The sequence below is a fragment of the Onychomys torridus genome, chromosome 7 (genome assembly GCF_903995425.1).
Source record: "Onychomys torridus chromosome 7, mOncTor1.1, whole genome shotgun sequence".
NCBI lineage: Eukaryota > Metazoa > Chordata > Mammalia > Rodentia > Cricetidae > Onychomys > Onychomys torridus.
Genome location: NC_050449.1, coordinates 93,978,714 through 93,993,054, shown reverse-complemented (window position 1 = coordinate 93,993,054; position 14,341 = coordinate 93,978,714). Strand labels below are relative to the sequence as shown.

Genomic DNA, 14,341 nt, shown 5'->3' with positions numbered 1-14,341 from the left:
ACAGCCTGCTATATCAAGGAAGTGGCAAACAAGCCAGCCAGAAGTCTTCTGAAATGCTGGTCAAATACTGTTAGTAATTCTACTTGAGCAAAGTCAAACTAGAGAAAAAGTGTAAAATATCCCATATCCCAAATACATTTCAATATTATATTTTCTTTTTAAAGAGTCTCTTGAAGCCCAGGCTGGCCTCTATAGCAGAGGATGGCCTTTAGCTGCTGATCCTGCTACTTCCAAGTGCTGGAATGACAAGCTTGTACCACCATTCCTGGTTTTCTTCAGTACTGGGTCTTGAACCCAGTGCCTCGTGCATGGTAGATAGTCAAGAACTCTTCCCACTGGGCTACATCCCTATCCCTAATTGTATATATTTTGGAAGGCAGCTATGGTCACCACTATACCACCAATGTAGACATTTACACACACACACACACACACACACACACACACACACACACACGTTGGTTTTTCAAGACAGGGTTTTTCTGTGTAGCTTTACACCTTTCCTGGAACTCGCTTTGGAGACCGGGCTGGCCTCAAACTCACAGAGATCTGCCTGGCTCTGCCTCCCAAGTGCTGGGATTAAAGGTTTAAAGGTGTGTGCCACCATCTCCCAGCTAGATAATATGTTTTTAAAGAAAGTATCATTTCTTCCGTTTGGAGGAGGGGTAGAAATTCACACAAAGACCAAGGACCATTTTCAAAAAAGAAAGTAAAGTTCCAACAGACTAAAACTATACCTTAACCCCCATTGGCTCTTCCAGAAAGCTATCTTTACATTGTTCCTGGGTCTGCTCCGTGCTCGCTGCAGCCATGTTCTCTGCCTGCCAAACTCAGCTGGCCACTGCCACAGCTTTCTTGCCAGAGCCTCACCCACTACATCAGATCACCAGTGTGCCCCACTGTGTTAGATGTGGGTGTGGACACCAGCTGAGTCCACAACCAAAGACTTGAAGGAGATGAGAGAAGTTGTGGAGGAAGCCGAGAAAGGAAGAGACCCCTGCCAGTGGGAATGCTAGTGAGGAAAATGGGGAGACAAGGTAGATGAAGAAGAGGAAGAAGGTGGGTAAGAGGAAAAGGAAGAAGGTGATGGCGAGACAGAGGATGGAGATGAAGATGACAAAAAGGAAAAGCGAAACTTAAGGCCACCTATCTTACAGAGTCTAAATGTGGTCACCTTCTATTGTCCTGCCTATTGGACAGTGCCACTCACAGATGACATGTACTCTCCACCACCCCACCAAAACCACAACATGAATTTGCAACTGGAGAGGGACAAAAAAAAGAACCAAAACTTCCAAGGCTCTGCTTTTTTTTTTTTTCCTTAAAAATACTTCAAAAGGAAAAATTTGTGTTTTTTTATTTATGCTCTATATTTTTGTATATACTGTTAGGGATCAGCCATTTTTAATGCTGATAGGTGACCAAACCAGCCTTCAGGTGTTCTCTGTCCTACTTCTGACTTTATTTGTGCTGTGACCATGTTCATTATACTCTCAAAGGAAGAAAGGAAAAAGAAAAAAACTTGTAGCTGTAGTCAGGGGTGGTTGGTGGCAGGGGTGGTTCACACCTTTGATCCCAGCCCTTGGGAGGCAGAGGCGGGGAGATCTCTGAGTTCCAGGCCATCCTGGTCTACAGAGTGAGTTCCAGGACAGCCAAGGTGACACAGTGAAACCCTGTCTCAAAAAACAAAAACAACAAAAAATCTTATTCTAAGCATTCCAGTAACTTTTTTTGTTTGTATGTAACTAGTTGTACTATAAGTAGTTGGTTTGTATGAAATGATTTTAAAATGCCAAAGATAAAAAGGTTTTTTTCCTTTTTTTTTCTATGAAGTTACTGTTTGTTTGTTTATTGACCTGTTTGATAGATGTGTGAAACATCCTCAACAATAAATCGGAATTTTATTTTATTAGTTCCAACAACAACAAAAACAATACACTTTAAGATCTTTAAGCTGATATTGTTCTAGCTGATATTGCTCTTTGATTATCTTGATATACTTACCAATTGATAGATGAAAAAATTTAGTGTGGGGTTTTTAAACCATAAATCTATGGGAACAAGTATTGGCAAACAATATCTTAATTTTTAATATGGAAAACATCCCCTAGAAACATGCTTACTGCCCTCTAGAATACTCTTAAAGTGAGCTCTTGATCTCTACTGTCTCTATTTGCACATTCTTATATTTATACACAATTTCTTATTGCTGATGAGGACTCTTGAAAAATATATACTGTTTAGAAATTTTGTATCTTATAATCACATTTTTCTTCCAGATTCAAAATAAACCAGAAAAGAAACCTGCAAAACCACTTCCATCTGCAGCTGTCCTTCCAAGTAGTCCCCAGCCTGTCTCCCCTACGCCTCATGTGAATGATGTTGTGACTACACCGTCCATAAACATTCCACAGTTCTACTTCCCTGAAGGACTCCCAGACACCTGCAGTAACCATGAACAGATCCTAAGCAGAGTTGAAACCGCTTTCATGGATATTGAAGATCAGAAAGCAGATATTTATGAAATGGGGAAAATTGCAAAGGTAATACAACTACTGAATGAATAATCCCCTTTCGCTAGCAGTGCCAGCATTATCCCTCTTCACTGCCTCTTTGCTCTGACTTTAAGCACAGGTTTTGGTTTTGGTTTTCTTATGATGAAAAATTATTTGATCCTAATACATCTAACAGTGGTCCTACTCTTTTTTTTTTTTTTTTTTTTTTTTTTTTTTTTAACCCTGGCTGACCTTGAACTCATTTTGTAGACTAGACTGGCCTTAGAATTTAGCACTTTTCCCAGGCTGTACTTTAAGAGACTAAAGGTTATAGTGGCCTGAGAGACACACGGAAGCAAGTAGATTATCAAGGAATGCCTGAAACCCCATTTATACTTCCATGTGGAAGGAATAATCTTTTAAAGTTTGAAAACTTATATTTTTTGAGCTAAAGCCTTAACTTGTCCTCTTTATATTTCAGTGCCTCCAGAGTCAGGCCCCAGAGATACTTTCTAGACTTTCTAGACTGCCTAATACCTGTTTGCTGCATGAGCCTGCCTCCCTTACCTGCTCACAAGTGTAGATGTAGTATGCTGGCCTACCTCTGCTCTGTGATGGATTTCCACTCCTACCAGCTTATCCAACATCTACTTTAAACACCTCCCTCTCGTCCTCTTTGCAAAAGTGTGCTTTCTAATCATGTCCTTCCCTCTTCCCTAACTGATCCTGCTGAGCACTTATGTTGCTGTTAAATGGATCCACAAGTAGGGAGATTTAAAAAAAACAGAAAACTGAAAAGTAATTTTTCTTCTTTTTTCTTCACCCTCTCCCCATGTCAGAACTTACTTGATAAGATGTTTCTAACACAAATCTCTATTCCAAAAATAAGATCTTGCCTTTCTGCACTGTTTTACCTATGAGGAAAGTAGTCCCACAAGAACTTAATAAAGTCCTAGAATGAGTTCATGTGAGGAAACAATTCCTCTAACTTCTAGCATGGTGCTGTTTCTATTTACATTATCTCGATGAACATACACCAAATAAGCCAACCAAATAAATAGCCATCTATATTAGAATTTCTCTTTCTAGGTTTCCTTACCCAATTCCCTGAGAGATAGCTATTGTGTTAGATGATAGACTGAAGATGGTAAGTTCCCTGAATAGGCTAAAGCTACAGATCTAAATATAAAAATATAAAATTTAGCAAGAATGAGTGAAATCTGCATTTGAAAGTAATTTGTTAAACCAAAACTAGAGACCAGGGAAAGTATCTGTAGAGAAAAGGTTTTGAAGCATTAAAGATGCTAACCAGAAAAATACAAAAAGATGACCAGGGCCTGAGACAGGTTTCAGCAGCTACTACTAAATAGGTTAGAAGCAGTTAGAAAATGTCTACCTGATTTTTTATGGTTATTCCAGGAAAGCACCATGATCTACACTGGCTATAGATTAGAAAGACAAAGTGCAAAGGAGGGCTTGGTTTAGGGTAGGAAGGTCATCTGGATTACATCAATTAACAGTCAAAAAAGTGTTTGAACAGGGCTGATTCATAAAACACACACACACACACACACACACACACACACGTCTTCATAATTAAATTTATTAGAACGGCTCAGATTTCTTTTAATCAGCCATTCATTGCATAAGTGCCAAATGGTTATTTCTTAAGTAGGAACAATTTATAAAAGAGTTAGTTTTCAGGGCTGGAGAGATGGTTCAGAGGTTAAGAGCCCTTACTGCTCTTCCAGAGGTCCTGAGTTCAATTCCCAGCAACCACATGGTGGCTCACAGCCATCTATAAAAAGATCTGGTGCCATCTTCCGGCCTGCAGGCGGAACACTGTATACATAATAAATAAATCTTTAAAAAATAAAAAAAAAAAAGAGTGAGCTTTCTTGGAATGCTTCAAATGAGCAGATAAGGAGAAATTGTCTCTATTATAGGGCTGAGTTATATCTCTGTCTAGAGAACTATGGTGATTTAAATGAGATGTTCCCCCATAGTCTTAGTCTCCAATTGATGAAGCTGTTCGGAAGGTTTAGAGATGTGATCTTGTTGGAGGAAGTATGTTATTGGAGGTGAGCCTCAAGAGTATCAACCCTTGCGTCATTTCTAGTTTACTCTCTCTTCTTCCTGCTTGAGGTTCAAGATATACATTCTCTACTTCCTCCCTTAGCTACCATGCCTCCACTCTACCATCATGGACTCATTCCTCTGGAACCATAAGCTTAAATAAACTTTTCTGTGAGTTGCCCTGGTCATGGTGTTTTATATCACAACAATAGAAAAGTAAGTAATACAGAAGCTTATCCCAGCGATGAGTACCTCAGCCACAGGCCTGTAGCCTATCCTGTCTTGAACAAAGATTCCTAGAATAACCCTGTTCTTCAGAATATTCCCAACCCCTTGACTGAAGAGCCTGCTCACCATATTCCTCACTGCCTAATGATCTGGCCCTTGTACCCTTGTACTTTAGTAGCACTGTCCTGCTCTATAGCTAACTGTCCTGCTGTCCCTCCACAGATGCAATGAGAGGAAAGTAGAATGCCTTCTGAGCCCAGATTATTCAAAAGACATGTAGACAGAGTATAGTGAAGGCAGGGAGGGATCCTTTGGTAATGGGAACCAAAGGAAGGACGTTACCAGTTATACAAAGTAAAGATCAGTCCATATGTGGTATCATGGAAAGTTGCCTGCATTGAAGCCAACACTGGAGGAATTTTAAAAACGAGTATTTTCTTTTCCTAAGTATCTAGTTAACTACTGTTTAAGCTAATAATTGTTTGGCACAGTAGCCATTTTACATATATATATATATATATATATATATATATATATATATATAACTAGATTAATTTTTAGAAGCCAAATCTTTGTGTTAATTGCTCTTAGACATTAACTGTCAGCTCAGATAGCAAGATATACTGACCCTTCTGTTAAAGAGTTAAAACTACAGTTGCATATAAAATGAGGGTGTGTATATATTTTTACTTCAAAAGTTATTTTGAGCCAAACATGATAACACATGCCTGTGATCCCACCATTCAGAAAGTTTGAGTGAGATAGTCTTGAGTTCAAATCCAATGTGAGCTACAAAGCAAAACCTTGTCTCAAAAGTGAAAGTTATGGTTATGTTAATTTGTTTTGCTTGTTGTTTTTTTGTTTGTTTGTTTTTGGCTTTTTTTTTTTTGGTTTTTTGGTTTTGTTTTGTTTTGTTTTGTTGTTGGTTTTTTTGGGGTTTTTTTTTTTTTTTTTTTTGGTTTTTCGAGACAGGGTTTCTCTGTGTAGCTTTGCGCCTTTCCTAGAACTCACTTGGTAGACCAGGCTGGCCTCAAACTCACAAAGATCCGACTACCTCTGCCTCCCGAGTGCTGGGATTAAAGGTGTGCGCCACCACCGCCCAGCTTGCTTGTATTTTTTTGTTCATTGGGACAGCTATAGGCCAAGCTGGATTGGATTTATCAGCTAATTTTATTAAACTTTGCCTCTTTATTCCTTAATATTTATTTATTTGTTTGGTGTGTGTGTGTGTGTGTGTGTGTGTGTGTGTGTGTGTGTGTGTGTGCCCACAGAGGCCAGAAAAAGAAGGGCATCAGATTCACTAGAGCTGGAGTTACAGGTGGTTGTAAGGCACCAAATGTGGGTGCTGGGAACCAGACAAATCCTCTGAAAGAGCAATTCGTTCATTCAGCCACAGAGCCAGCTCTCCAGCCCTGCCCCGCCTCTTTATTCTGAAATCTACTTATTTTAAAAATCTGTTTGTATCTTCCAGCTACCTAATTTTATTTAACCTAGCTTTTATTTGGCTCCAGTTCTTAGCACTTAACTAAAATCTTTATTTTCAACACTCTTTACTAAGTGTCTTCTTTTGCCATGAGGCAGTCAACTGTGTCTCTAGCACTTCCTGCCCATTGTCCTGCAGCAGGTTAATGTAGGAGAGGGAGAAGAGAGGCTGCCCTTAAGGAACATAGAGGGAGATTGTCGGAGCAATAAACAAATGTTTATGGATTCTTGCAGTTTATAAAAACGTTTGGAAAACCAGCTGTGTCTGTAACCCACTCTTGGTGGCACTTAAGTGTAGCTCCAAAGACAGGAGTCAGTTTTTTAAGTGCATAGGAAACCATGTTTATGGAATCAGCAGCTGTTTGTATAGTTTAGCCCGTTCATCTTAGACCCTCACACAGCCACAGAGAACTTAATGTCCACTAATGTCTGATTAAATTTTTACTGTGTACTTTATAATTTTTTTCACATATCTTCAAGTGATGATGGGAAAAAAATGAATAGAAAATAAACCTAACAGCATAGTATAGACATGGAAACTGAGCAACAGGAAGAAAAGCATTTGTCAGAGACAGGGCCTCTAGTGTAAAATTGAAGAAGAAAACTCTGATGTGGATCATGCAAAGCCCTCCAGCTCCTCTCTTGGTGGAGAGAGCAGTATAGTACCATGTAGACTAACTGTGTCTGTGACTTATACGGAGCACCTCTGTACTTAAGTCTCTCTCCTACAAAGTAGGATAAAAATAAAAATACCTACTCTCTTCTGCATGGCAAATCATGTGAACACCCAATGAAATAATAACCTTGAAACCACTTTAAAATATTGCAAGAGCATGACAGATATTAAATAATCTCCTGTGGGTATCAGAACAACCTTGCTTTAGATTCGTTTTGTTGTTGAGCCATTCTTAGATTAAATTATAGGTGGTAGGCAAGTTTTCTTTCCTCACATGACTTTAATTACCATATTATTACTCTTGCTTCTTCTAAAGCTGTTTCCTAAATGTATTTTCTATATCATTTGTCACCTATTTTCTTCCTTAAAGAAAGGAGTCTTCACACGGGCTTATTCTCTCCTGTGTTACTAAAAACTCCGGTAGGTGCCTCATATTTTTGTCACTTTCCAGGTTCTTACTGATCTAATTCATTTACCTTCAACAAATGCAGCCAACCACGTGTTTCTTTAAAATAGTCATAGTATATAGGGCCACAGCCCTGCCATCATTACATTTCCCATTTTCCCTTTGACCGTTGTCTTCGAGGGCCTGATACCCTTATGCCACCTAACACTTGGGTACTCAGGTACTATGAGAAAAGGACGATGACCTTTTCTAATCTATTTCAAAGCATTTTCCTTGTTAAATTTTATCTTTGGGGTTTTGCCTTTGAGTCATAATGCGTTCCTGTACTAATGTCTTGGTGACTTATACTATTCCTTATGAACTGACATGCCTGCACTTTAACAGCAGTCATAGGGAGAAAAGGTATTTCTTTTCTCCCTTCACTTACAGACAGGACTGTTTCATGTCTTTCTGCCTCATTTTCAGCTAGCAAATTGGTTTTTTTTTCCTAGTCTGTGTGTGGTTTTTTGTTTGTTTGTTTGTTTTGTTTTGTTTAAAATTCTTTCTCATGCAATATATTTTAATGTTTTTCCCTCCTCTGACTTCTCCCAGATCCCAACCCCAACTTTATGTGTGTGCTTGTGCTCTCTCTCTCAAATAAATACATACACATACACAACGAAAATCAAAATAACCAACCAAAAGACCTATAAGACAAAAAAATACACAACAAAAATCAAAATAACCAACCAAAAGACCTATAAGACTAAAAACAAAAAAAATGCTAAAAGGAAACAAAAAGCCCACCACAAAAACAGTGGAGTTCATTTTGTGTTGGCCAGCTCCTCCTGGGTATAGGGTTTGCTCTGGAGTGCGGTTGATATACCCAGTGACATTGGAGAGAACTGGTTTTCCCTTTGCCAGCAGGTATCAATGGCAGATAGTTTCTTAGGGGTGGGACCCTGTGTCTACTTCCCCCTCTCAGTGCTGGGACCACATCTGACTTGAACATGTGCAGGTCTTGTGGTATCCTGCCTCAGTCTCTCTGAGTTCATATGTGCATCAGTCCTGTTGTGTCTAAAGACCCTGTTCCCTCAAAGTCGTCCATTACCTCTAGCTCTTAAAATCTTTCTGCTCCCTCCTCTATATAGATCCCTGAGCCTTAAAAGGGGGACTTTGATGAAGACATCCCATTTAGAGCTGAGTGCCCCAGAGTCTCTCACTCTGCACATTGTCCACTAGTGTTAATTCTCATCTACTGCAAGAAGCTTCTCTGATGAGGGTTGAGTGATACACTGATCTGTGGGTATAGCAGTATGTCATTAGGAATCATTTTATTGGTATGTTCCTCTAGCAGAATAATAGTAGTAGGTTTGAAAGAAAAGATCTTAACCCAAAGAGATGAAAGTTGTTTTGTAATAGAAGTTGCCCTATAAAAGGTGATAAGCATGCATCTCCTGAAGTTAATGACTCTCCTGATTCTTGACCTCTTCTAATATTGAAAAATTCATGATCAACTGAAATGGTTAGAGTTTCAAACTCTTTCAAGCCACTTCTGTTTTGGCTTCTTTTTTATACTGTTGCTGTAATAAAATGCTCTGACCAAAAAACAACTTGGGGAAGAAAGGGTTTATTTGGCTTAAACTTCCAAGTCACAATTAATTTATCATTGAGACTATTCAGGTCAGGAATTGAAAGCAATCACCTAGAGGTAAGAACCATGAAGAATACTACTTGCTATCTCCCTGTCTGGTCAGTGTTCATCTGGCTTTCTTATACAATCCAAGATCACTTGCCTAAAGATAGTGCCACCCTTAGTAGGCTGGGCCCTCCTTTATCAATTAATAATCTAGGTAATCCCCCACAGACATGCCCACTGGCCAATATGATTTAAGCAATTCTTTTGTTTGTTTCTTTTTGTTTTTGTTTTTCAAGACAGGTTTCTCTGTGTAGTTTTGGTGCCTATCCTGGATCTCACTCTGTAGGCCAGGCTGTCCTCGAACTCACAGAGATCCACCTGGCTCTGCCTCCTGAGTGTTGGGATTAAAGGCATGCACCACTGCCACCCATCCATGATTTAGGCAATTCTTTTAATCAAGGCTTTCTTCTCACATGACTCCAGGCTGTGTCAAGTTAACAATTAAACCTAACTAGGAAAACTTCCAATTCTCTCTGTGCTTTGTATCTGTGGCTCTCCCACAGCCAAAATAAAGATGACTCTTTTCTCTTTCCCAGCCAATAGCCTGTCACTAAGGCTACCTAGAAGCATTTCCTTAGAATCCATTGTGCGTAAAAAGAGGAACTGGGATTAGGAAGGATTGATTCAACAGTTTACCTACCCAAAGTATCTTAATTGTGAGCTTTGTACCATAGCATTTATAATTTCTGTAATAGATAAAAATCTCATGGCTGCTAAGCAGTACTATTTCTCATTCTTGACTTCAATAGAAACTTTCAGCCTCTGGAGTTAAGCAGTCTCAAATTTTGGTTATAAGAAGCTCTAGTCTGCAACATGTCACTGAATTTATTGGCAGGATTGAGTCTGCTGATCAGGCTGGCCAGTTATGTGTCAGTGTCCTTACTGTTCAGTGTGTGTCTCTCCTGACGTTTCATTCTCAATTACACTATAGAAAGACTATTCAAGTGGCCATTGCTTTACTAGAACCACCACACTAGCTCCCAAGAAGCCTAAACTCCATCCTGCTTGTGGGACAACTTCATTGCTGGTCCACTTCCTTATTTCTGCTGTTCTGGTTTTCCTCCCCTGGCTTGAATCCATAGCCTCATCTCTAGCATGAACTAGCATCAGTCTTGGGATCTCCCAGGACAGACAGTGCCCAACTAGGTATTCTTCAGGCTCCTATGAGGATCTCCTGTGCAGAGTTTCCTACCAGGAGGAACTTCCCCTAAACCCAAGGTAGAGAGATATGTAGTCTACCTCCAAAGGAAACTCTTCCCTTTGCAGAACAGTGATGTACAATGAAAGGATCTTTATCTTTTAACAAGATGTGACACCTTTTCACAGAATTCTAAACTGGAAACATGGAAAATAAAGAAGAATAAATAAATAAAAATAAGAAGATTTGGACTCTTTCTCTATTAATATTTATGTGTTATTGGAAATACATTTCCCTCTAAGGAAAAATTGGTAATTTAGTAAGAACTCTTTCTTACAAAAGTAAATGGATACTACTTAATGATATTTTTAAATTAAAAAGCAGGATATTTTGCCAAGCGGTGGTGGTGGTGCACCTTTAATCCTAGCACTTGGGAGGCAGAGGCAGGCGGATCTCTGTGAGTTCGAGGCCAGCCTGGACTACAGAATGAGTTCCAGGAAAAGGCACAAAGCTACACAGAGAAACCCTGTCTCGAAAAACAAAAAAATAAAACAAACAAAAAAATCAGAATATTTTATTAGGAGAAGAAAGGTGGTGCTTTTTAGGGTTTTGAAGTTTTATTCTAAGTTCTTACTAAGATTTTTATAATGCATAGTTATTTGTGCTATCTTCTAACACAGAAGTAAATGGTAGCGTTTTGTTTCTTACCTTTCATCTTTTACTTGAATTATAATCACTTTAGTAGATTTGATAACTCTTCTTGCACAGCCTAGAATTTTCAGGAGAGGGGACTGTCAAATCGCGTGCGTGGGGGGGGGGGGGCATGCATTTAGGTGCAGGTGCCCTCAGAAGTCAGAGGTGTCAGATAACCTTGGAGCTAGAGTTGTAAACAGTTGTGAACCACCTTTATGGGTGCTGGGTGCTGGGAGTCAATCTCTGGCTCTCTGCTAGAACATTATGTTTCTTAGCCACTGTGCCATCTCTGCAGTCCCTTTTCTAGTTTAGTTTTTTTGTTTGTTTGCTTGTTTTTGTTTTGTAAACCTGTAGTTTCATAACAACATGCAAGGAGAAATAAGGAAGTTGATAGATAGTAAAGTGTTTTAACAGGTAGTGACCTGGTAATAAAAGTGACTCCATTTTCTGTTCAAGAAATAAAGGACATGGTGGGAGATGGTGGTGCACACCTTTAATCCCAGCACTCTGGAGGCAGAGGGAGGCGGATCTCTGAGTTTGAAGCCAGCCTGGTCTACAGAGTGATTTCCAGGACAAGTTCCAAAGCTACACAGAGAAACCCTGTCTCAGAAAAAGTGTGTGTGTGTGTGTGTGTGTGTGTGTGTGTGTGTGTGTGTGTGTTTACACACAACCAGAAGTTTAGTCAATTCTTTCTAGAAGGTAGAAAAATATATTATGTTAGAGTGGCAGGGAGAGATGCTGGTTTTCTTCAGCTACTATTGGGAGGGATAATTAATTTGGAAAAAGATAAATGGCTTTCCACTTTCTTCACTAAATGTGTAGCCCTCTGTTTGTCCTCCTGGTCTCCCTCCCCTCTCTCTCATTGACCTCAGCAGCCCTTTTATTCACTGCAGCATGACAGATAAAAGCCCACGTCTCTTCTTTGGACATACCATCCCTTCCCTTCTCTTTGCTTACTCTGTATGTTTTTGTTTGCAGCTCTGTGGCTGTCCACTCTATTGGAAAGCCCCCATGTTCAGGGCTGCAGGAGGAGAGAAGACTGGATTTGTGACAGCACAGTCATTCATTACCATGTGGAAAAAGTAAGTATGTGAGCAGTCATTCTGAGACTAGCAAAGAATTGTGTGGTCCTTAGAAATGGTATTTCTCTTATTAGTTTATTTTGTATCTTATATCTTATAGTTAAATAAGGAAATTCTATGATTCATTACCATTTATACCCACAAGTTCTTTGCCACATACCTTAGTCTTTTTTACCTGTAAATAATGCCAGGTGCAGTGACACATTCCTTTAATCTCAGCACTGGGCAGGCAGAGGCAAGCAGATCTGTGAGTTTGAAGCCAGCCTAGTCTGCATAGCTAGTTCTAAGCTAGCCAGGGCTACCTAGTAAAATCCTGTCTCCATAAAGGTGGAGGGACAGGGGACTAGAGAGATAGCTCAGCTGTTAAGAGCACTGGCTGCTCCTTTAGATGACCTCGGTTTGATTCCCAGCACCCACATGGTGACTCACAGCAATCTGTATCCCAATCCCGGGGATCCAAAGCCCTTTTCTGGCTGCCTCAGGCACTAGGCATACATATGGTACATACAGACAAAAACCCCATACACATCATTTTTTCACATTTATAATTTTGCATTTTAAACAATAAAGCAAATTTGCAAAAATACTTTTTAGGTAACCTCTGATTTGACAGTTTCTTTCTTGGTTTTAACCTATAAAACTAGAGACTCAGGATTTGAATCCAATAGTGATGATAAAAGTAACTAAAGATTCTCCTTTAAGGGCAGAACTGTGTATGTAAAAGAAAAACACATCTGCAGGCTGGAGAGGTAGTTCTGTGGGTAAGAATGCAAATATGAGGACTTGAGTTCAAATCCCAGCACCTATATAAAAAGACAGGCATGGCTGTGTGTACCTATAACCCAAACGTGGGATACAGAAACAGGCAGATCCCAGGAGCTCATTGGCTGTTCAGCATTGCGGAAACTTAAAGCTTCAGGTTCAGTGACAGCCCCTGTTCTAAAGAAATAAAGTGAAGACATAAAGACATAGAAAACTATTGTCCTCTAGCCGCCACAGCACACATGCATTTGCACATCCTGCACATCCCTATGAACATACCATACACACACACACACACACACACACACACACACACACACCAGAATAAAATTAGAAAAATATAGTTACAATCTAAATTATATCTGGTTGATTTATCAAAATCACTAAATTCTTACAGATTTTAATTGTCACTTTTTTGAGAGCTCTAGTTAAGGAGAAAAAGACTAGATTACTTATGAAATATTCTTGACTTTTAACATTCTGATAAATTATCTCAAATTCAAGCCCAACTTTCCTTTAAATCCCTTCCTTGGATGCTATTAGATAATGTTTTGTTTTGTGGCAAGGTATCATGTAGCCCAGGCTGGGCTCACTAGGTAACCAGTAATGACTTAGACCTTCTGACTTTGCTGCTTCCATTTCCCAAATTCTGGGATTATGTGGTGCTGGGGACTAAACCCAAGGCTTTGTACATGCTAGGCAAACACTGTACCAACAGAGCTATGTTCTAGCCCCTAGGTGATATTCTTTAAATCACTAACATTTAGGACTGTGGTTCTCATAATGCTTCTCCAACCTTCCTGATGCTGTGACCCTTTAATACAGTTCCTCATGTTGTGGTGACCCCCCCAACCATGAAATTATTTCATTGTTACTTCATAACTGTAATTTTTCTACTGTTAAACTTGGAACTGTTAAATCACAGATTGAAAACTACAGATTTAGGAGAAGATCAGGGCCAGTGTCATAGTTAGGGTTTCTATTGCTGTAATGAAACACCGTGACCAAAAAGCAAGTAGGAGAGGAAATGGTTTATTTGGCTTATACTTCCATATTCCTGTTCATCATTGAAAGAAGTCAGGACATGAACTCAAACAGGGCAGGAACCTGGAGGCAGGAGCTGATGCAGAGACCATGGAGGAGAGCTGCTTACTGGTGTGCTTTTCATGGCTTGCTCAGCCTGCTTTCTTATAGAACCCAGGACCACCTCTAGGGGTGGCACCACCACAGCTGGATCTTTTGGAGACATCTTCTCCATTGAGGTTACTTCCTTTCAGATAACTCCAGTTTGTGTGTCAAGTTGATGTAAGACTAGCCAGCACAGCCAGTCTTCCCTTTTAACTGATAACCCTTCTTTATATAAGTCCTCACCCTTTCTGGCCTAAATACCCTTCCTCCTAGTAAAATGGAAATGCTATCCACTTACTATTTAAAATATACACATAATATTAGCAGAATTTAACTTAGAGGTTCCTTCTAATCCCTTCATACTACCTGTGGTGGTTTGAAAGAAAATGCCCCCCAAAGGGAGTGGCACTATTGAGAGGTGTGGCCTTATTGGAGTAGGTGTGTTCTTGCTGGCAGAAGTATGTCATTGTGGAGGTAGATTTTGAACTCTCATATAT

At 39.6% G+C, this 14,341-nt stretch overlaps 1 protein-coding gene across 2 annotated transcripts in view; it reads left to right on the top strand.

The window, feature by feature from the left end:
• The window catches only part of Ppp2r3a (protein phosphatase 2 regulatory subunit B''alpha), a 152,404-nt gene that overhangs the window by 60,363 nt on the left and 77,700 nt on the right, over positions 1–14,341 (top strand). For both annotated transcript variants that reach the window (XM_036192671.1, XM_036192672.1), the window contains 2 exons: positions 2,280–2,543; positions 11,851–11,954. In XM_036192671.1, the coding sequence (XP_036048564.1) occupies positions 2,280–2,543; positions 11,851–11,954 (368 nt within the window). The remainder of the gene's footprint in view (positions 1–2,279; positions 2,544–11,850; positions 11,955–14,341) is intronic.